Source organism: Eurosta solidaginis, chromosome 5 (genome assembly GCF_040869045.1).
Source record: "Eurosta solidaginis isolate ZX-2024a chromosome 5, ASM4086904v1, whole genome shotgun sequence".
Taxonomy (NCBI): Eukaryota; Metazoa; Arthropoda; class Insecta; order Diptera; family Tephritidae; genus Eurosta; species Eurosta solidaginis.
This window is the reverse complement of record NC_090323.1, coordinates 190325454-190346887: the sequence shown is the minus strand read 5'-3', so window position 1 is coordinate 190346887 and position 21434 is coordinate 190325454. Positions and strand designations below refer to the sequence as shown.

Genomic DNA, 21434 nt, shown 5'->3' with positions numbered 1-21434 from the left:
CTAATTAAGTGGGAAAAGAAGAGAGAAAAATCGAGTAGGAGGAAGAGGCAAGAAGATACAATTTTTGTTGCAGAAGCTACATAATGACAAATGCCTTTGTTTACTGAAGAAGTATATACATCGCAGAGAGGAATATTATAGGGCAGGAGTGGGACTGGGAACGGGTTTAAGAGAGGGAGGATGATAAATGGAATAAGAGACGGACCAAGAAAAGAGCAAAAATCGAAGATAAAGAAGAAGGGAATGAGTTAGAGAGTGAAGAGAGGAAGCGAAGCACACTTTTGAAATGTAGGCAAATCAATTTTCGAGCAGAACAAAGTTTGCCGGGCACTCTAGCTGGATGTATAAAAAAACGAGCCTGACCCGTGCACATCTTGCGCAACCAATATAAAAGTCTCTTATCAAATATCAACAGATATCAGCTGTTCTATTAACTTACAGCTTGCGCTGACATCTAGCGTACAATACAGCTTGCGCTGACATCTAGCGTAATGCAGTGCAAATATTCACAATAGCGCCATAGTACAAATAGATTTATTTGTGTGTTCACAATCGTTTATTTTTAACAAATTATTTTAATAAAATATAGCTAAACTAAAAGCACTACGACAAAAATCGCCCAAAGCTCGCTAATAGCCCGAATCTCCATCTATACAACCAAAACTTTATTTATAGTATAGATTTCGATTGCAAATAAGAGCAAAAAAGGGACCCGTACATAAAAACAGCAAGAACAAATAATATATATGATGATGGTAGGATCTTTTCTGATCCAATTTCTGAAAATTGTTTTACTTTCCAATTACTAACTTAAAAAAAAATTATCATATGCAACCTATCTCGCTTTTCCGCTTTCATATTTTGTGTTCCATTATGATCTATGTATGTATTTCTATTTAATTTACGCTAATAAAATCCCAAATTATTTTTTCCTTATCTTGCAAAATTTACAACAACAAAAAATAATAATAATAATTTATAAGCAGCATCATTACTGTTGTTCTCAATACACCGTTAATAAGCCAAAGCGATGACATCAATAATCGTCATAACAAAAATTTAGCACAATCACCACCACCAAAGTCCATCTGCTCATTATCACCACAATCATCATCGGCATCAACATCATCTTCATCATCAGTATCGGTGCCCCAAAATTCTTTTACATGCAGAAATTTTAAATCTTCCACAAAAATGAATGCAACTAGGAATATTGGCAAAAAAGTCGCATTCCCGTCCATTAACTTAATTACACCCAGCACCGCCACAACGCAGGTTATACTTTCCAATTCACCAACGTGCATTGAGCACACTAAGACTGTGCTGCAATACGACGCTGTTGATTCTATACAAAAACAATCACAGCCACCATGCGAAGCTTTAAAAGCACTTCACATATCACCACCTGATGAATCACCAACAATCGCAACATCTTCATCAGCATCTGCATTATCATCAAAATCATTAAATAATGACGCTACAAAATACAAAACAATATCGACAAAAAGCATTTTAGCACGTTGCAATATGTATGCCTCTGGTATAAATGGATATCTGCATGGAAAAACTAGCCAAAATAAAAATTCAGTCACAACCACTTCGGCTTCTAGTATTTTGGAGAAATTGAATTTGACGGGGTTACGCGAAAAGACAGACTCATTAAAGTACGCTGAGCTTAGTTATGAAATGCTTGCCTTCACACTTTTATTTTCTTTTAACCCTTTCGCTACAACTTTTGAACGGTTTGATTGAAAAATCAAATTTTTTCAATTCCTACTCATACTGACCCCTGGAATACCAATTACTACTCCGTTTTAAAAAAGTTTTACGCTAAATGTGTTTTTTGGAGTGTATCCATATGGATACAAATTTTGTTAACGGTAAAGAAATATGCTAAAATTGAGCTATGCTTTATATTCAATTTTTATTTGTTTCAAGTGTTAAAATACATAAAAATTCATCTTTTACAATAAATAAGGCGTAAATATTAATATATGACATAAAAACTATATCCTTAGTATATTTCAAAATCATATAGTGCACCTTTTGAGCTGCATAGGCAAAACAGTTTCATTCCCCATTTGATGGGTTTCTTGTGCATATATTGCCTCAAAGAAATCCTTCCTTTAAATGGAACCATCATCTCATCCACACAGAGGTTTTCATCTTTTGGAATAGTGTAGGTTTTTTGTATAAACATATTTAAAAGTTGACGAGAAGATGCAGTTTATCGCTATGTAGTGAACTAGTTGAAACTTCAACCCATTTCGCAAAGAATGGAACCTTTGTCTCGACATATTTTCGTGGAATGATGGTATTACTGTGCCCATTGTCCAGTATATTTCCAAAAGCGGGTAACCGATTGTACCAATATCATTGTGAAGGAAATTTTAAACGTTCTTGAATAGAGTTGGGTCGTTTCGTTCTGAACTTGTTCAATTGACCGGGTCCCTCAACTGAACAAGTGAACTAGATCTTCGATTTCGGTTCTATTTGTTCTTTTAGTTCATTTGTTCCTTTAGTTCGTTTTATCTAATGTTATTCTTTCTCTCTTCTCGTTCGCGAACATTGTAAATTCATACATACATACGCAGAAATTCACAGTTAGCGCGAATGTCGATAATGCCAGATATGTGTGGTCATCTTTGTGTGTGGCACTGCTACAACAATATATGTATGGACTATTTATGAAAAACCTGTTTTGTAAGAAACTAATTATTACATTTACTAAACTTGAAAAGTTCATATTTACAATTTGTGTCTGTACTCTTTCAATTTCCTGGATCTTCCCAAATTTGTAACTTTTTTGAAGTTAATTATACATATATATATTAACTTATTTATTCATAACACATTTAAACATACCTACACCAAGCATTGCTGTATACACACCCCCATCTATACTTGTTGGCTTTTTTCGCGGGTGCGAGCAGCAGTGAACAAATTTGCTTGAAAAAAAAAAAGAACAGATGAACAAAAAGAACATCTTGTTCGTTCATCAGAAAAAGAACGAAAGAGTCGAATCTCTGAAAAGAACGAAAAAGCACAACTCTATTCTTGAATAAACAAAGTTAAAGATTTCCCATTTTTCATTATTGACGTCTGGGTTGTTGAAGATACCACTTCCTGAAGAAATTCTTCTGTAAAATACTCTATGGGTAATTTAATAGGTTTCTTTGAGCAAGCTTCAATAAAAGTAGTCTCTGGAGTGGTCCAAGAAGCTTTTTTCCAATGAAATTGGTCGCCTTTTTCAATGGCACCTATGGATAAACTGTGTGAGAACTATTTATTTATTAAAATAGCCGAACCTAAGGTTTGTAGTCTGACAACACGTAAAATGATTTTTCTCCAATTTCCTTTATTGACTACAAAATAAGTTTGTCAAATAAAAAACACACTGATACACTAACAACATATATTTTTTATTTGGCACAACAAATGCATTTCGGACAGACCTGCTGTCCATCATCAGCGACGCGCTACTAAAACAAAGGAGTCAAGAATATAAACAAAATAGAAAATATTAGCAATATTATATCAATTACAAAACAACGTAAATATGTATGTATTAAACTAAAGAAAAAAGAGGGGAATTTATGTTCCCGTTGTCAGCATTCATGGCAATCTTGGTTTTTGTGATGTAGAGAGATTCGTAAGCGTCTAACTTTCTGTTGTTGTGCACCGCTTTTATTAAATGAAGACTCTCTTCTACAGTGCCGATGCTGTGCTTTGTTGAGCTGTCGTCATTTGTCGTGTGAATATGCGCTGCCACTGCAGACCGATGAATTTGTTTATTGTTGGCGTGCTTTTCGTGTTCTTTGAAACGAACAGAGATTTGCCTTCTAGTTTGTCCAACATATTTTGCATCGCAACCCAGGCAGCTAATTTGGTAAATGCCGCTACGCTCAAGCATTGGGACAGTATCTTTTGTGGAGCCCAAAATGTTTTTCAATTTGTTGTTGTTTGTATATACGATTTTCATTTCATTCTTTTCAAATATGTTCGTTAAATTATTGGTGATAGCAGGAAAATAACTAAATGGTATGCGTGCTAATTTGTTTGTTTTAATTTCTTTATTTTGAGCGAAGAGAGTAGTTAAATTGTTTTTGTAGTGTAAGTTGGAATGTTTTTTTATTTATTTTTTTTATTTTTTTTTTTTTTTTAAAAACATTCCAACTTACACTACAAAAACAATTTAACTACTCTCTTCGCTCAAAATAAAGAAATTAAAACAAACAAATTAGCACGCATACCATTTAGTTATTTTCCTGCTATCACCAATAATTTAACGAACATATTTGAAAAGAATGAAATGAAAATCGTATATACAAACAACAACAAATTGAAAAACATTTTGGGCTCCACAAAAGATACTGTCCCAATGCTTGAGCGTAGCGGCATTTACCAAATTAGCTGCCTGGGTTGCGATGCAAAATATGTTGGACAAACTAGAAGGCAAATCTCTGTTCGTTTCAAAGAACACGAAAAGCACGCCAACAATAAACAAATTCATCGGTCTGCAGTAGCAGCGCATATTCACACGACAAATGACGACAGCTCACCAAACCACAGCATCGGCACTGTAGAAGAGAGTCTTCATTTAATAAAAGCGGTGCACAACAACAGAAAGTTAGACGCTTACGAATCTCTCTACATCACAAAAACCAAGATTGCCATGAATGCTGACAACGGGAACATAAATTCCCCTCTTTTTTCTTTAGTTTAATACATACATATTTACGTTGTTTTGTAATTGATATAATATTGCTAATATTTTCTATTTTGTTTATATTCTTGACTCCTTTGTTTTAGTAGCGCGTCGCTGATGATGGACAGCAGGTCTGTCCGAAATGCATTTGTTGTGCCAAATAAAAAATATATGTTGTTAGTGTATCAGTGTGTTTTTTATTTGACAAACTTATTTTGTAGTCAATAAAGGAAATTGGAGAAAAATCATTTTACGTGGCACCTATGGAGTTTGGAAAACTCCGCTCTTTTGAACTGTCCCATCAACTGAATGGCTAGCTACTATATCAATTTCTCCAGAACCCTCGTAATTACCAACACCTATATCCTGTATGTTTATCTCATACGGCCCTTCTCGAGAAAGCTCTTCTAATAAAAAGGTTTCATTCTCCTGAAGGGCACCCAATAAGTTGTTAGCCAGGTTATCATTTCGTCCGATTCATAATCTAAATCAGAAATATCGGAATCGAAAAAAGTAGTTAAAAGTTTTTCAATTTCTTGATCTTTTCATCTTCTAGACATTGTTTTAAATTATTTTGCTGTCAGTAGAGCTAAAAACAAACCTCTTTGTGTACACCGTTTACAACCAAAACTTACGTTTGTATCCATATGGATACAAGGATTGTTAAAAAAATCGGCGAAGCTTTTGCAGATAATAAATTTTAAAAATACTTATGCAATATGTTGAATTGAACGATTTTCTACGTACTTGATGCGTTCAGAACCAGATATATTCTCACATATATATGTAATTTGTATAATACACATTATATATAACAAAACCCATCTTACTCCAAAAAAACAAAACAAAAGAGATGTCCTTTTCTAAAACGCTATATTATTATCAGTTAAAAGTGAACCTAAAATGTTTTTATAGTAAGTGTTTCTTTAAACCTTAAAATATAATAAAAAATGAAAACTGAGCTACTTTTTTAGGGTGGAGACTGTCTGCGCCCCACAAAGTTGAATATATCCATATGGATAGTATATAGCGAAAGGGTTAAGTAATGTAGCTAGATGTTTTTTACTATCGTTTGGTATATTTTGTTCCTATTCTTTATCGACGTCTATGCGAAATATCACCCTATTTCGGCTGCCAGTTCCAAAACGACGCTATTTTAGAAGTTTTGTGACCAGATCTTTTTAACAAAAACTTTTTTTTTTCCGCAATTCGATCAAGTACCGTTTTCATAAACGCCTTATCTAAGCTTAAAATATATCGAAATTATGCGAAACATATTCTGAGATAGGCCTTCCATCAACCAAATTCTAAGACAGATTGTGTGTTATTAAATACAATTTTGAGATGTGTCTGGAAACGGTCGGAAAATTGTGTACTAAATTTTCTGGAGGAATACGAATAACCCTTTCAACAGTTATTGAAAAAGCGGCCAAGATAGGGTGAGATTCGAATCAGCAGTTCTACAGCTGCCTTTGAAGATATATTATTGTTTTATTTTGCATCCCTTTTTTATCATGGTCTCTTTTACAACTCGATCAAAATTACCGCTTGCCGACTTATCTATAAGGCCGACTTCAAACAATCATTTCTCTACAAGAACTATGAACCAGAATTGCGATACTATACATAACATATCGACACATTTCGACTCAAAGACGTGGACGGGATGACCTATTCGATGTGGTCACATTAAGTCGTTCCTTCGGCGAGTGTTTTTATCGATACAAGAAGAAAATACGATGACTTCAATCTGTCTACTGTGGGTTGAAATATTATACAGGAATTCAGATACATACATTACGATTTCCATATATCAAAACTATCAGTGGCGAGAGAGATATTGATTGAACAATGTCCTTCCGTTAGCACGATAGCTTGAACTGAGATATCTTTATAAATTTTGACGCACAATCTAGCCCAAGAATAGATTGGTATTGAAAACGAGCGAAGAAGTCTGACGATAATTACGCCGAGTTTTTCGATATCGAAATTTTCGAAAAATAGTTCAATGACAATGACGAGTGGACTGACTTCATCACGCAAAGTAAAATTTTGGAAAATGAGTAGGCACTTGACCACATTTAAAAAAAAATAATTTTAAAATTTTCGAAAAGATGAAGCTAATGCTTCGGCATCAGTTCGGATATCTACGGAGTGATTCGGCCACCTTCTCGGGATTATGTCAAATTATTTCGGTCCTACTTTGGGACTTTTCGTAAATATTTAAGGACCATTTCGGTATGATTTCGGGACTTTGAGAATTTATCGATCATTTCTTGTTTTCGAAGTGTTTTTTTTTTAATATTTTGGGTTTAATATCGATATCAAACCACGTTGTCGAGGAGTTATCGATTTTTTTCTCAAAATGTTATCGGTTAATTAGGAGTTTGTTATCGATAACAATTTTGTTGGTGGGCTATCGGCTTGTGAACGGCGTTGTTGCTGTATTAACGATTAAGACACTTCCCGAAGGTTTTTGGGAAGTGTTGTCGATATTGATGGCCATTTTTCGGATACAGATCCGGCGCGTTCCGGTAATAAAGCACCATTAAGGTACTAGCCCAACCATCTCGGGAACGATTAATATGACCACAATAAATATTCTAGGCTATACCGTCCCCACCCCCTAGTGCCATGAGGAACTTGTGGTCGCCAGAGTCGCACCTGCGAAACATGTGTATGATACATTCATATTTGTAACAGGATTCCCCTCGCGTAGGTGAGGTTGACAATTGGGTTGCGGAAGTTTTGAAGCTATAAAGCTTCGTATTGCGTGCATCAACCCTTGAATCCCTTGTTATCGACGAGTTACCGAATTGTTATCGATAGAATGCGCTATCGACGAGTTGTCGCTTTGTCAACGATAATGAACCAATAAAAAACCTATAACTCGTTGAAGACAAATCCATAACATTTCAAAAAAATCGATAACAAACAAGTAAGCCGATAACTCTTCCATATCAAACCGATAAGGTTGTTATTGTTAAGAAACCAATAACGAACCGGTAAAAAAGCATTAACTTTTTGATAAATAATCGATAGGTAGTCATTAACGTTTTAGCGATAACAAATTAATAAAGAACTGGCAACACTTCGATAACTAGTCGATAATGTTGTTATGGATAACAAAAAACAAATTTATAACTCGTCGGTAACATCGTTATCGATTACAACCCGATAAAAATTAAAAGGTAAATAACCCAAAATTATTGCCTTGACCTTTATGCCGGGAATTGCCCGGTGAAGCCAGTACTCAAAGAGCAGTACCCAAAACTTATTTCCCCAGGGAAACACGAGTCACTCTAGCTCAACTTCGATCTGGATACTGTAACAGGTTGAACTCTTAGATATCCAGAATCAACCCCGACATACAAAATGTATGCCCCGCTTGCAATGTGTCCCCACATGACACCAACCATCTCTTTAATTGTAATGTGGAACCAACGCCTCTAACTCCCCTCTCATTATGGTCCACCCTTGTTGAAACAGAAAGTTTCCTTGGACTCCCGTTAGGGGATATTAATGACAATTTGCGATCGGTCGCACCTATTGGATGGGGCGAAGCACTGCTACAACAACAACAACAACAACATTGCCTTGACTGTCTGTCCAACGACGGCACAAAGCGACTTAGAGATGTTTTCATGTATGCTACGCTAAATTGCCTGTTTCACACATTTCATTGTACAATAAACATTCTGTACAGTTTCGGACAGTGTACTAAAAAATACGAGCTACGTCAGCATAGAATTAAAAATTAAATGTTTCGTTTGGTTTGGATGCACACTCTTGTGGTATATATCTTTCGATTTCACCCGAACTTTTTAGTTAATTCTTAAACTTAATATGTATTTGGTGTATGTACGTCATTAAACTTCATTCGCCGTTATTTACATTACTTGTTTGCATGTTTTTTTTTTCTTTCTTCCTTAATCCACTCATCTTAACCCGTTAAGAAATTAAGTGGAATTTTTGTATGTGTGTGTTTACTTCGATTTGAATATTTTTTACATACATTTCTCTCAGCTCTGAATAGCTTTATAATAATTATTCTTCCCCATTCCCCATTCGTCACAGAGCTGTCCAACAAGAAGGTGGCAATGAAGGCGTTGACATTAAACCACGTCAAGAGTTCAAGTCAATTATAGGTCGCATTCCAACAAATGGACATAGTGCCAACTTGGCTAAAGGAGCTGATGAAAGTTTGTTGCTGTAAGTTGAAAACTACTGCAATTTTCTTTTTTCTTATTATTCTTTTATCATTTTTCTTAGCGCTGACTATGTAACATGGAATGGTGCTAATCCAAATATGCCACATGGCAGTAATCAGCGCCAATTAGCTCAGGGTCCAGATGCTAGCATATTGAGTGAACGCACCTATACAGCCGTTGGACGCAATACAGAGTTATGCAAAGGTGCTCAACAGGGCTTAGCCAAAGGCAGTATTTATGCTCAACTCGCTGCTTCAGCTAATACGAATACTAAAAATATTAAATGTAATTAAAATTTGTTACAAATAGTATTGCTTTTAATTTTAATTGCACACGATAAGTTTAAGTTATTATTATTAAGTACTGCTTATGTTTATTTGCTGTTGCGTGCCAATCTAATGAGAGTCTTGCATTATGTAGGTATATTAAAAAGTTAAGGAAATGTGTGTACATAGCCCTGTAGCACTAAGTATAGCGCTTATGTAAGAAAAGTGCAAAGTGTATATTTTTCCAAATAAAGCTGTATTTTTAATAAAGAGCTAAAACAATTAAGTTTCTTTTAATGCTGATATAATCCGAGATTTTTATAGTGAATCATGATTTGAGCAGTTTAACACTTTTCGGTTAAGACCGCTACCGTAAACCAAAGCACAACTCTACGTATCTTCAAACTCTACAAACACGCGTCGGACCTTTATGCCGACAATTGCCCGGTGAATCCAGTACTCAAAGAACAGTACCCAAAACTTGCGGAAGAGGAACGCACACTCCTCCGGGGAAACACGAGTCACTCTAACTCAACTTCGATCTGGATACTGTAACAGGTTAAACTCTTACCTATCCAGAATAAACCCCGTCATACAAAATATATGCCCCGCTTGCAATGTGTCCCAACATGACACCAACTGCCTCTTTAATTGTAATGTGGAACCAACGCCTCTAACATCCCTCTCATTATGGTCCACCCCTGTTGAAACAGCAAGTTTCCTTGGACTCCTGTTAGAGGATATTGATGGCAATTTGTGATCAGTCGCACCTATTGGATGGGGCGAAGCACTGCTGCAACAACAACAACCCATCTTCAAATCTTAAATCTGGAAGCAACTTGTCCAACGAGTGTTCAATAATTCTTATCAAGTGGAGTGAGTGGCCAAACAATTGGCTGGCGCGTTAGGTTCCTTAAAACATAGTTTCTGAAACTTTTTGTTTTATTTCCTTATTGATAATCAATAATTACTTTGGGCGGGTGGCTTGGAATCACGTCCTTTCCAACCTCCCACACATCGCAGCCCTACTATTGTGTGTTAAATATACATCAGTTGCTCGAAATCACGTCCATTCCGACAGCACTGATAATCAATTCCGTTGCTCGGCATCACAGTCCATCCCGACAACTGATTCCGCTTCCCAAGGCAGTCGGTTCTATGTACCGGAGCGACTCGGGATTTTTCCCGACCAAGGACTGTCATTTCAGTGTGACCCCATTTAATTTGTTTCGTCCCTCCCACAAATTGTCATCCTCCCAGCAGCTCCTTGCAGCAGGACTGCTACATATTCTCTTACTCCGGGAAGGTATCGAACCCAATCCGGGTCCGTCTCCTGACCCCGGTCCCGAGAAATGGTTTTGCTGCATTTGCCAGAAAAGAATCTTTTTAGGACGGTCATACTCTGTTCAGTGTGTCTCGTGCAAGGGATGGTTGCATCGGACAGGTTGTTCTGGGCTTGATCCCAAAACCCGACGTCCACGTAACTTTTATAAATCTCTTGTGGCTCCTTGCTGCTCACGCCCAAGGGCGTCCCGTAGTCTACGCCTAAGCGCCCCTCCACTACCTTCCAGCAGCCTCGCTGCTCAGCAAGCCACAACAAGTACCCGCTGCTGCTCGTGCCCCACGGCGCCAACAACTCAAACAGCTGATACCACTCATAACTACTACCTTCGTAGTAGAGCTGGTAGCAATGCTGAGCATCAGCCCCTGCCCCCGTTTTCTTCTCCCCCCCTCTTTTCTGGCAGCAATCGTGCAGGTCAGGGAAACAGACTCTTAGTCCCTACCTCCGTTTGCACCGTCCGCCAGCACATAATATATAGGTTTGCGACATCCGCTCGATGCAGCTCCTGCCTTGGGTGGTGCCACTTTCCTAGATGTTCTGGTCTCCGCGACGGCAACCCCTCGACGGGTTTCATCGCGCCATGTTGCCAGGTCGCAAACCCAAATCATCCGGGTACCCCAATGCTTGCCCAAGGGCGCCCAGTCCCAAGGCCACAACAGCAATTGCGTCCTGGCCTTCCACAACCTAGGCGTAGTCACCCGTCACTTACCCCTAGAGTGGCGGCGTCACCCCTCATGCACTTCAGAATTCTGCAGTTAAACTGTAATGGACTAACTGGGAAGATTACGGAGATAGTCGATTTCATGAAGCGGCACAACATCCGCATTGCTGCGATTCAAGAGACTAAACTCACAGCAAGATCTGCATTGCAGACCTGCTCTGGGTATAATGTCCACAGAAAGGACCGCGAGAGCGGAAATGGAGGCGGCCTCGCGTTTATTATACACCACTCTGTGCAATATCATATATTTGATCCTGGCATCGACCGCAGGGACAATGTCTTAGAACGTCAAGGCCTATCTGTCCGGTCAGGCGATGCAAATCTAGAAATCATCAACATCTACATCCCTCCTGTCACCTGTTGCCCCAGTGGATACCGCCCTAAAATCGAGGCCTTCCTCACTGGCAACAATCGCATTATCTTAGGCGATCTCAATGCCCATCACGACCTATGGCATTCAAACTTGCGGGCGGTCAGTAGGGGTGAGATGTTGGCGGATCAAATAGAAGAAACGACGTTCTGCACAATAAACGGAGACGCCCCCACACGTATGGTAGGAAGCTGTCATAGCTCGCCAGATATCTCAATCTTGAGCGCAGAACTCGTGAACTGCGTCAACTGGCAGCCGATGGTAACATTGGCATCCGACCACCTGCCCATACTTATTTCGTTCGAGCATACCGCCGACTTCATCGTCACCGAAAAACGCACTTTCATAAACTTCAAAAAAGGAAAGTGGGAAGAATATAAATCTGCAACAGACAGCAGCTTTGCTGCCCTTCCTATCCCGACTGATGCCCGCCAACGGGAGCGTGCCTTCCGCAAGGTCATTGAATCCGCCTCGGCACATTTCATTCCCGCCGGGAGAATTCCCGAAATTCGGCCCCACTTCCCGGCGGAGGCCGCGAGCTTAGCGAGGGAACGCGACCTTATAAGACAGCTTGATCCAGGCGACCCCCAAATAAGGGATATAAACCAACGCATCAGATTGCTTGTGGACGAACACAAGCGGGCGAAATGGGAAGAGCACCTAAGAGGTTGTAACCTCTCTACCGGTGTAGGTAAACTTTGGTCCACCGTAAAGTCCCTATCGAATCCGACTAAGCACAAAGACAAAGTTTCCATCGCCTTTGGCGATAAGGTGCTGTCGGATGCGGAAAAATGCGCGAGCGCTTTCTGCCGACAATATATAATGCATCCTACCTCCTGCTAAACCATCCAAAGCAGTGGGCCCAGACGGCATAGCCATGCCGATGCTTAAAAACCTAGGGAAAGAGGGTTTCAAATATTTAGCGCCTGTCTCTCTCCACCTTTGCCATACCCGAGAAATGGAAAATGGCCAAGGTGGTCCCGCTACTAAAGCCTGGGAAACCAGCTAACGTAGGTGAGTCTTATCGTCCGATATCTCTCCTATCGCAGGGGCAAAGACGCTTGAAGCCATTCTGCTCCCTTATTTCCAAGCACATTTGCAGTTAGCCCCTCATCAGCATGGCTTCAGAAAACTCTATAGCACTACCTCCGCGCTAAATGTCATTAGCACCCAGATAAATTGCGGTTTGAATCAATACCCCCACCATAGAACAGTACTCGTAGCGCTAGACCTATCAAAAGCCTTTGATACGGTCAACCATGGCTCATTACTGCAAGACCTGGAAGGGTCTACCCTTCCCCCATGTCTTAAAAGGTGGACCGCAAATTATCTGGGTGGTCGGCAGGCATCGGTGCAATTCAGAAACGAAACATCAAAACCAAGGAGAATTAAACAAGGGGTGCCACAGGGTGGTGTCCTAGCCCCACTTTTGTTTAATTTCTACATATCTAAGCTACCTTCACCACCGGAAGGAGTCACAATCGTTTCCTACGCCGATGACTGCACAATAATGGCCACAGGCCCAGGCCCAGAGATCGATGAGCTATGCAATAAAATAAACGGCTATCTCCCTGATCTCTCCAGTTTTTCGCCTCGCGAAACCTGGAATTGTCACCGACTAAATCTTCCGGGACCTTATTTACAACATGGGCGCCCCAAATGTCGACCATATTGAACATCCACGTCGATGGCACTACGCTACCGACTGTCCTACACCCCAAAATCTTGGGTGTGACGTTTGATCAGGATCTACATTTTGGTGCGCACGCAACCGCAATTGTTCCGAGAATTCAGAGCCGTAATAAAATCCTCAAATCCCTTGCTGGCAGTACCTGGGGAAAAGATAAAGAAACGCTCATGACCACATACAAAGCAATTAGCCAGCCGATTACGTGCTACGCGTCACCCATATGGTCGCCAAGCCTAAAAACTACCCACTGGAAGAAACTACAGGCCTGCCAAAATACTGCTCTCAGAATCGCCACGGGCTGTCTTCTTATGTCCCCAGAACACCATCTGCATAATGAGGCGAGAATACTCCCCATCAGGGAGAGAAATGAGATGCTGACCAAACAGTTTCTGTTGAATACCCAGAAACCTGGGCATCCCAACAGACATCTGATTGACGAACCAGCAACGCCTAGGGGCCTAAGGAGTCATCTCCGTAAGCATTTTGAGGAAATACGGCACCTGAGAACCCAGCCGTATGAAGCGAAAAAACATAAGCAGGTCCTTGGTGAACTCCATAGACAGGCGTCGGACCTTTATGTCGGGAATTGCCCGGTGAATCCAGTACTTGAAGAAAAATATCCAGAACTCGCAGAAGAGGAACGCATACTCCCCAGGGAAACGCGTGTCACTTTGCTCAACTTCGTTCTGGATACTGTAACAGGTTAAACTCTTACCTATCCAGAATCAACCCCGACATACAAAATGTATGCCCCGCTTGCAATGTGTCCCCACATGACACCAACCATCTCTTTAATTGTAATGTGGAACCAACGCCTCTAACACCCCTTTCCTTATGGTCCACCCCTGTTGTAACGGCAAGTTTCCTTGGACTCACGTTAGAGGATATTGATGACAATTTGTGATCGGTCGGGGCTATTAGGTGGGGCGAGCATTGCTACAACAACAACAACAACAACTGATTCAATAATATATATATATATATATTATAATATAATTTTGCTCATTATTTATGCTTGTTAATTTTACACTGTAATCCGCATTTATATTCATTCATTCATTCATATTTAGTCTGATTATTTGTTAAATTTGTAGACTAACAAATAAATATATAAATGAATAAATGAATATCCTAACATCAAAAACAGCTACCGACATGTTTTGGGGGAATTAGTGTGACGGGATATACATAATTATTGGGCAAATACGAATTGAGGTTATTCCAATATTCAACTGGATTTACGCATTTCAGCCTCCAATATTCGTACTTTCAGTTGCATTTTAGGTTCACCGTGGAGTAGTGGGTAATGCATTTTTACCACATTCAAAGCTGCGCGTTGTGGTATGTAAGTGCTTTGAATCAACATTTTAGTGTTGTTTTAAACTCTGTTTAAAATTACTACACTGACAGGCTATAATTCATTTCAACTTTTTAACTTGGCTAACTTTTGATGTGAAGCCCTTGTGTTTTTAGCAAGAGCCTAGCGAATTAACAATTATCTAATGCTATTACAAATTAAATTACAAACAAAAAATTACCTTAATATATACATCGATTTATTAATACACTTAAACCTCATCTTCGTTTAATAACATGTTTGGTATGCCTTCCGTAATTGGAAATACTCGCCCGGTTTCAGGGCATTCTAGTTGTCCTTCCAGCACATCAATTTCCAACAACAAGTGATGCAGTTTCTTTAATAAATCTTCATTTTCTGTTATATTCGTTGGCTGCTCCGCTGGAATGTCATCGCCCAACTCTGCCTAGGAGAAAATTTTATAATAATTAACTATCGATTATTCTCTAACAGAAAAACTAAAAAGCTTACTACTTGCGCCGCCAAATGTATTGCTGACCAGTCTAATCTAGGCAATAATCGCGTTATGAATGTTGGATTAAATTCATTTTCGACGATATCCTTTTTAACTATCTGTAATAAAGACAAATATGTACTAATTAAGAGTTTATAAATTTGTAGTTTTTGTTAAAGTTAAGCTTTTTTATAGCTTTGTGCAAAATTTACTATTAGTACAGCTAGTAAACGGCTTTATTCGAAATCGAGTGACTAGAAAGATGCAAAGCTGGTTTTCCTAAATTTTTTGTTGTTGGTGCAAATGATAAGGACACTCAGTGAAGGCTGTGTGGAGATTATTTTGCTAGATTTAGATCGGATACACTCCGGAACTAGCACGAAGATACCAGCTGATAATTTATCGAACGATTTCATATGCCACGTCAAACCTTCTTGGTCCACTTCAGCCTTCACTAAGAATCGTGGAATCGTCCGTCCGCTCTTTATATATACGCATATTAGAGACAGGTTTCATTTATCTTGAGAAAGTTAGAAGGGCATGTGAGAATACAACCACAACTTTTGAGCGATCGGTAGCGATTGTAAGTCTTAAGATTATGTCAGGTGCTTTTAAAATCTTCAAACCAGTTCTTTTGTACAGGTTATCGCTGCAAAATACAGTTTGATCTTTAGCAGAGCGTCAGTAATTGGTTATAGTTTTGTTTCCCTTACAGCAACAAGTGCTTTAATTCCTGCCAAAGTGTAGATATTTAGCTTATCTCATGTAAATAAACCGGATCTTAGTTCCTATAGCCTCGTCTGCTAAATTTATGTATATACGTATATCCGGCTCTCGTAGATGAATCTGAATCACTTTTTGTAACTCCTCATGCCAATCTTTCTTGAAAGTATCTTTTCAAAACCTTCACATATTGCTGAAGACCAAAATTTTGTCTTCAAGAAATTCAAATCGAAACCATATGTTTTCAGGATATATGTAATATATATATATGGTTTCCTGGGACTACACTTAAGTGCTTTTATCATGGTTTAATGAGCTCGATGCCAATTTAAAGTACATGTCAGCTGAGACGATTACTTTCTCAAAAACTAGGAGAATTAAACAGGGGTGCCACAGGGGTGTTCTATATCTACTATTGTTTAATTTCGACATAGACAACTTTGCCTTTCCCACGAAAAGGATTTCTACTATCATTTCCTATGCCGGTTACTATACTTTCTCCCCCAGAGGATTAGGGGGTCAGAATATACCCGCGGTAGGTATGCCTGTCGTAAGAGGCGACTAAAATACCAGATTCAAGGGGCTGTGTAGCGCAACCCTTCAGGTTGCCAGCGCAATATAAAGCTTCTCCAAACCCAATTGTCAACCTCACCTATCCGCGGCGAATCCTGTTTCACTAACAGACGATGCTCTGGCGACCCCAAGCTCCACTTGGAACTTGGGGGTGGGGAGGGTTGGGATGGCCTGAAGGTTTAATGTGGCCAAATAAATCGTTCCCGAGATGGACGGGCTAGCAACTTAATGGTGCTGCGGTACCGGAGAGTACCGGATCTATATCCGGCAAAGGACCATCACATCGATAACACTCCCCAAAGCCTTCGGGCAGCAACCTTATCGCTACAACAACAACATGCCGACGACTGCACAATAAATGACCTGGCCCTTCAATAGACGAATTAGCTATCTCTACAGTCTTTCTGGTTTCTTTCACTTCGCGCGATATGCTTATCACCGACAAATCCACGGCCACTATATTTACGTCATGGAAGGATAGATAGATAGATAGATTGATATTTATTATTAATATGTTTACATATTTTTTGATTTCACAATAAATTTTAAAAATCACAAATTCATTTTCAATTCACAGACGTGTATGATATATATATATATATATATATTAAGTAATAAAAAGTAAAAAGTAATAAAAAGTATTTTAGCCTCAAATAAGATCTATACATAGCCGTTTAAAATTCATAATATTATTCTCTCGTTTGATATAATCAGGCAACGAGTTAAATATGTTAAGGCCCTTATATAATAATGTGTTTTGGGCTGCAGTAGTCCGCTGTAATCCTAGTCGAAAGTCATGGTTTCATGTGGTCATATTAAATCGTTTCCGTGATGTTAGAGCTAGTACCTTAATGGTGCTTGTTACCGGAACGTACCGGATTTGCATCCGGCAAAGGACACTCAACATGGATAACACTGCCCAAGGTCTGGTCTAAAAAATACTCACTGCACCAAAATGGTGCACTCAGAACTACCACGAATTGTGTTCTTATGACCCCTGAATATGGGGCAAATTGGTTTAACATAAAAGAGCATAACGAAATGTTCAGATAGTTTTTGCTAAATTGTCACAAACATGGACTACTAAAATACTGTCTGATCTAGCCTCAACTCCAAGAGGGATAAGGATACATATCCGTAAGCACTGTAGTTTCCGTCCCGCCAATTTGTAGGAAAAATTAAAAGAAGCACGACCAAAGTTGGGAGAAAAGCTCGGCCTCAAATCTCTTCGGAGGCTACCGCGCCTTGTATTTATTTATTTTAAGTCAGTGGGCGACTTGTTGAATAGGGCGAATCACCGTCAACACAATATCGGGTATTTGCAGTTACAGCTTTCCTGGGGCGCATAAGAGATCTGCGGAAGCAGCAGTGCTTGCCTTTACTCATAGACAGCAATGAGTGTGGTCATATTGCCCAACCAACTCAAGGGGCAGATATTTATTACTTCTGTATATAGTATAATATAGTTGGGCCAGCTGATATGCTCGTTCTGAAGCGTTACTCACCGTCAATTTAAGTGGAAATCCAACTTTAACACCTTTTATGGCCTTGGAAGTTAAAAAATTGTAAGTGCTGAGTTTCATTTTGTTATTTTTTAATAAAAAATCACTTCAACAAAATTGGAGTAAATTTGCACGTTTCTAAACAAACATACGTGTAGTGATGGACGATATGGCTATTTTGAGTTATCAGTGAAAATAGATATGGCTATTTTTAAATCACGGCTATTTTTTATTGCTATAGCGATCGCTTTATTTTAACAAGCGATTCTATACAGACGATATGATGGGCAGTACAGCGATTTTGAGGTATCAGTGAATATAGATATGGCTATTTTTTACAGCTATGGCGATCGCTTTCATTTATCTTTGATAGGCGAATCTGCAATTATTTGTATACTTGGATATAAATATTGAATGTTTAAGTTTGTTTACCGGAGTAGATTGAATGTTATATATTAATTTAATTTAGTATACAGAATATATGAACCAAAATTGGAATAAAAAGACGAAAATATGTACCTTTTATAGTAAACTGATGTAATGTGAAATTCTAATATGTTCAGTCTCGTATTACACTCAATGAGATGAAACTAGCTGAAATAGATGTCTATGCATTTTTGTTTTATAAATTTTGCTAATTCAAAATGCTTTGATTTTTAAATGTAAGATGAATCAACCCGAAATAAATCTGTATATGTAACACCATAAAAACATAATTTATTTACTATATTATACTACACCGATGTATTGGGATTCAAGGGGTTGTGTAGCGCAATATATAGCTTCTCCAACCCAATTGTCAACCTCACCTTCGAGCGGCGAATTCCGTTTCACTAACAGACGGGGCTCTGGCGACCCCAAGCTCCTCAGGGAACTTGGGGGTGGGGAGGGAGGGATGGCCTGAAGGTTTAATGTGGCCATATAAATCGTTCCCGAGATGGTCGGGCCAGCACCTTAATGGTGCTGTTACCGGAGCGTATCGGTTCTGTATCCGACAAAGGACCATCACATCGATAACACTCCCCAAAGCCTTCGGGGAGTAACCTAATCGCTACAACAACAACAACACCGATGTATTCAGAAATATTCCGTATGAATTTATTCTGAAAGTTGTATTTGGCTGCATAATATTTGTATAGTAAAGTGGATCAGTTTTTAATGAAAAATATAGAGGAAAAATATAGAAAATTCTTCAAACTATTATAAAAATATTCTTTAGCAGAAAATTAGCCACCCACTTCAGTGCCCTAGAAATTAGCCGGAGAATTCAACCATATACAAACCATATGACAAAGCTTGAATTGCATTCTTCCAAAAAACTTAAATTTTGAGTTAATCTGTTTACAATAAGACGAGTGATATATGTTTCTATAATTCTTTTATTTGTCCATCAAAACACACAAATTTTTTGAAACTGTTAACGGCTACAGCCTAGAAGTATTAACTCATGAATAACGCTGCATTAAATTTTTATCGTATTCTGTTTCTAGGCGCACAAGTGGACCAAAAACTATGTCGTATTGATAACCATCTTCATAACGCAATAGCACTTGTGATGGTTCAGTGTCTATACCTGATTTCTCTAAATCCCGAAATGTTGCATCGATATTTTCCTTCCAAAATTCCTCTAATTAGTTTATTTGTGCTGCTGATATTTGTCGTGCACGCTACTGCTCTTGCTCGGTAGGCACCTTAACCAACCACAGCAAAAACGAACGATCAGTTATAAGTGGTTTCCATTGTTCTTGATACCCCAGCGCGTTAGGGGATCAGAATATACCCGCGGTAGGTATGCCTGTCGTAAGAGGCGACTAAAATACCAGATTCAAGGGGCTGTGTAGCGCAACCTTTCAGGTTGCCAGCGCAATATATAGCTTCTCCAAACCCAATTGTCAACCTCACCTATCCGCGGCGAATCCTGTTTCATTAACAGACGAGGCTCTGGCGACCCCAAGCTCGTCATGGAACTTGGGGGTAGGGAGGGAGGGAATGGCCTGAAGGTTTAATGTGGCCACATTAATCGTTCCCGAAACCTTAATGGTGCTATGGTACCGGAGCGTACCGGATTTGTATCCGGCAAAGGACCATCACATCGATAACACTCCCCAAAGCCTTCGGGGAGCAACCTTATCGCTACAACAATAACAACAACAACATTGCTCTTGATCCCAATTCATATACATTACGTACGCCACACGAGTAAAGTTTTAGTACTGTTTCTCGAAGTGGACCTTCAGAATGTAGGGTGACTTCCCCATGTTTAGCCCTCACCGAAAGTTTAACAATTTGGGATCCAGATGTGCTTCCACGTCCATTGCAAAACCATTTTTTGCAATTATTGCACATCACTTCGTCGTCGAAATTGTTGTTACACAAGTTTGCTTTGTTCCGTTCGCTGTTTCCACAATTTCTCTGCACAAAAGGCATACTTTTTTCGCCCTTATTTACCACTATCTGTTGACGAGAAATTTTTTTCGTTGTGCAGTTCTTAAGACAACTATCCCCATTTTTCGAGAATAGCTGGCAAACTTTTGTAAAAGTATATTTTTTCCAATTTTCGAGAAAATTATTGCTTTTTGTCGCCAATAAACTTTTTTACTCAGTCTGAAAGCAAAGCACCATAGATGAATGGATTTGCAATTCTTTGTTTCGAGAGAGCGCTGTCAAAATGCACATTTTTTATAACATTTATCAATGATGCCACCCCAAACAAAAATGAATAGATCTGAAAATGGGGATTTTTGACATACATTTCGGCGATTATAGTTTCAATCATTTAATAAAATGATAGTCGTAAAATATTTATTTCCTTAAAGTTATTTTAAAATAATACGACTAGTTAGAGTTAAATATAAACAAATCTAAGTAAAACTAACATTTCAATTAAATTAATTAGTCAAATATTGTAACGCATTTAACTCGCAGTGAAAATCATATATTCTTTTAAATTTCAGTAAATCGGACCTATGATATAATAGTTAACATTATTTAATTGATAGGGTTTATCCTACATGTCTGGCGTTCCAGGTTCTGTGATCAAAATGGACTGGTTGCATCGAGAGTTCATATTTACAAAACCTGTTTTTAGTGATAACTTTTGATTGGGAAATAATATTTACCCTCCGCCTTCGAACTAATAATACTTATACTTAAGCAAGTATTTTTATCCTTTTTCCCATAATTTTTGAACGCTATTCTACAGTTGTAGGTCAAACTAAAGTTTACCAAAATTTTTGGCACGTTTTTCGTTTTGGCTGGCACATTTTTTGTTCTGGCACCCGCTTCAGCTGGCGCGAGGTATTTATCTGTGATTGTTGCCAGCAACAACTAGGAGATAAATCCCTCGTGAGAGCGAAAATATGAGAGCGTAAACAAAAGATTCGTATCTATCTAATCTATGCAAAGCACACAGATGAGTAGTGATGAACGATATTTCACTATCGATGATTGCATCCCCGCTATCAATATTAGTATTAGAATTTCATGCTGAAGGAAAATCGCCAATCGCTATAATCGC

General features: G+C 38.8%; 2 protein-coding genes across 12 annotated transcripts in view; one reads left to right on the top strand and one right to left on the bottom strand.

Moving 5' to 3' along the window:
- The window catches only part of LOC137251938 (uncharacterized), a 54733-nt gene extending 45266 nt beyond the window's left edge, over nucleotides 1-9467 (top strand). For 7 of the 8 annotated variants that reach the window (XM_067786967.1, XM_067786966.1, XM_067786968.1 and 4 more), the window contains 3 exons: nucleotides 987-1664; nucleotides 8786-8920; nucleotides 8981-9467. In XM_067786967.1, the coding sequence (XP_067643068.1) occupies nucleotides 987-1664; nucleotides 8786-8920; nucleotides 8981-9212 (1045 nt within the window). In that variant the 3' untranslated portion in view covers nucleotides 9213-9467. The remainder of the gene's footprint in view (nucleotides 1-986; nucleotides 1665-8785; nucleotides 8921-8980) is intronic. The other variant, XM_067786973.1, reaches the window with a different exon arrangement.
- Trmt112 (tRNA methyltransferase subunit 11-2) overlaps nucleotides 1-18094 on the bottom strand; it is a 123450-nt gene extending 105356 nt beyond the window's left edge. Inside the window, exons 1-4 of one of the 4 annotated variants that reach the window (XM_067786980.1) lie at nucleotides 17921-18094; nucleotides 15137-15238; nucleotides 14847-15071; nucleotides 285-2696 (exon numbers count right to left, since the gene is read on the bottom strand). In XM_067786980.1, the coding sequence (XP_067643081.1) occupies nucleotides 14877-15071; nucleotides 15137-15238; nucleotides 17921-17998 (375 nt within the window). In that variant the 5' untranslated portion in view covers nucleotides 17999-18094 and the 3' untranslated portion in view covers nucleotides 285-2696; nucleotides 14847-14876. Of the gene's footprint in view, nucleotides 1-284; nucleotides 2697-14842; nucleotides 15072-15136; nucleotides 15239-17920 lie in introns of those variants that run through there. The other 3 variants (XM_067786981.1, XM_067786979.1, XM_067786978.1) reach the window with 3 other exon arrangements.
- Between the last annotated feature and the right edge of the window lie 3340 nt (nucleotides 18095-21434).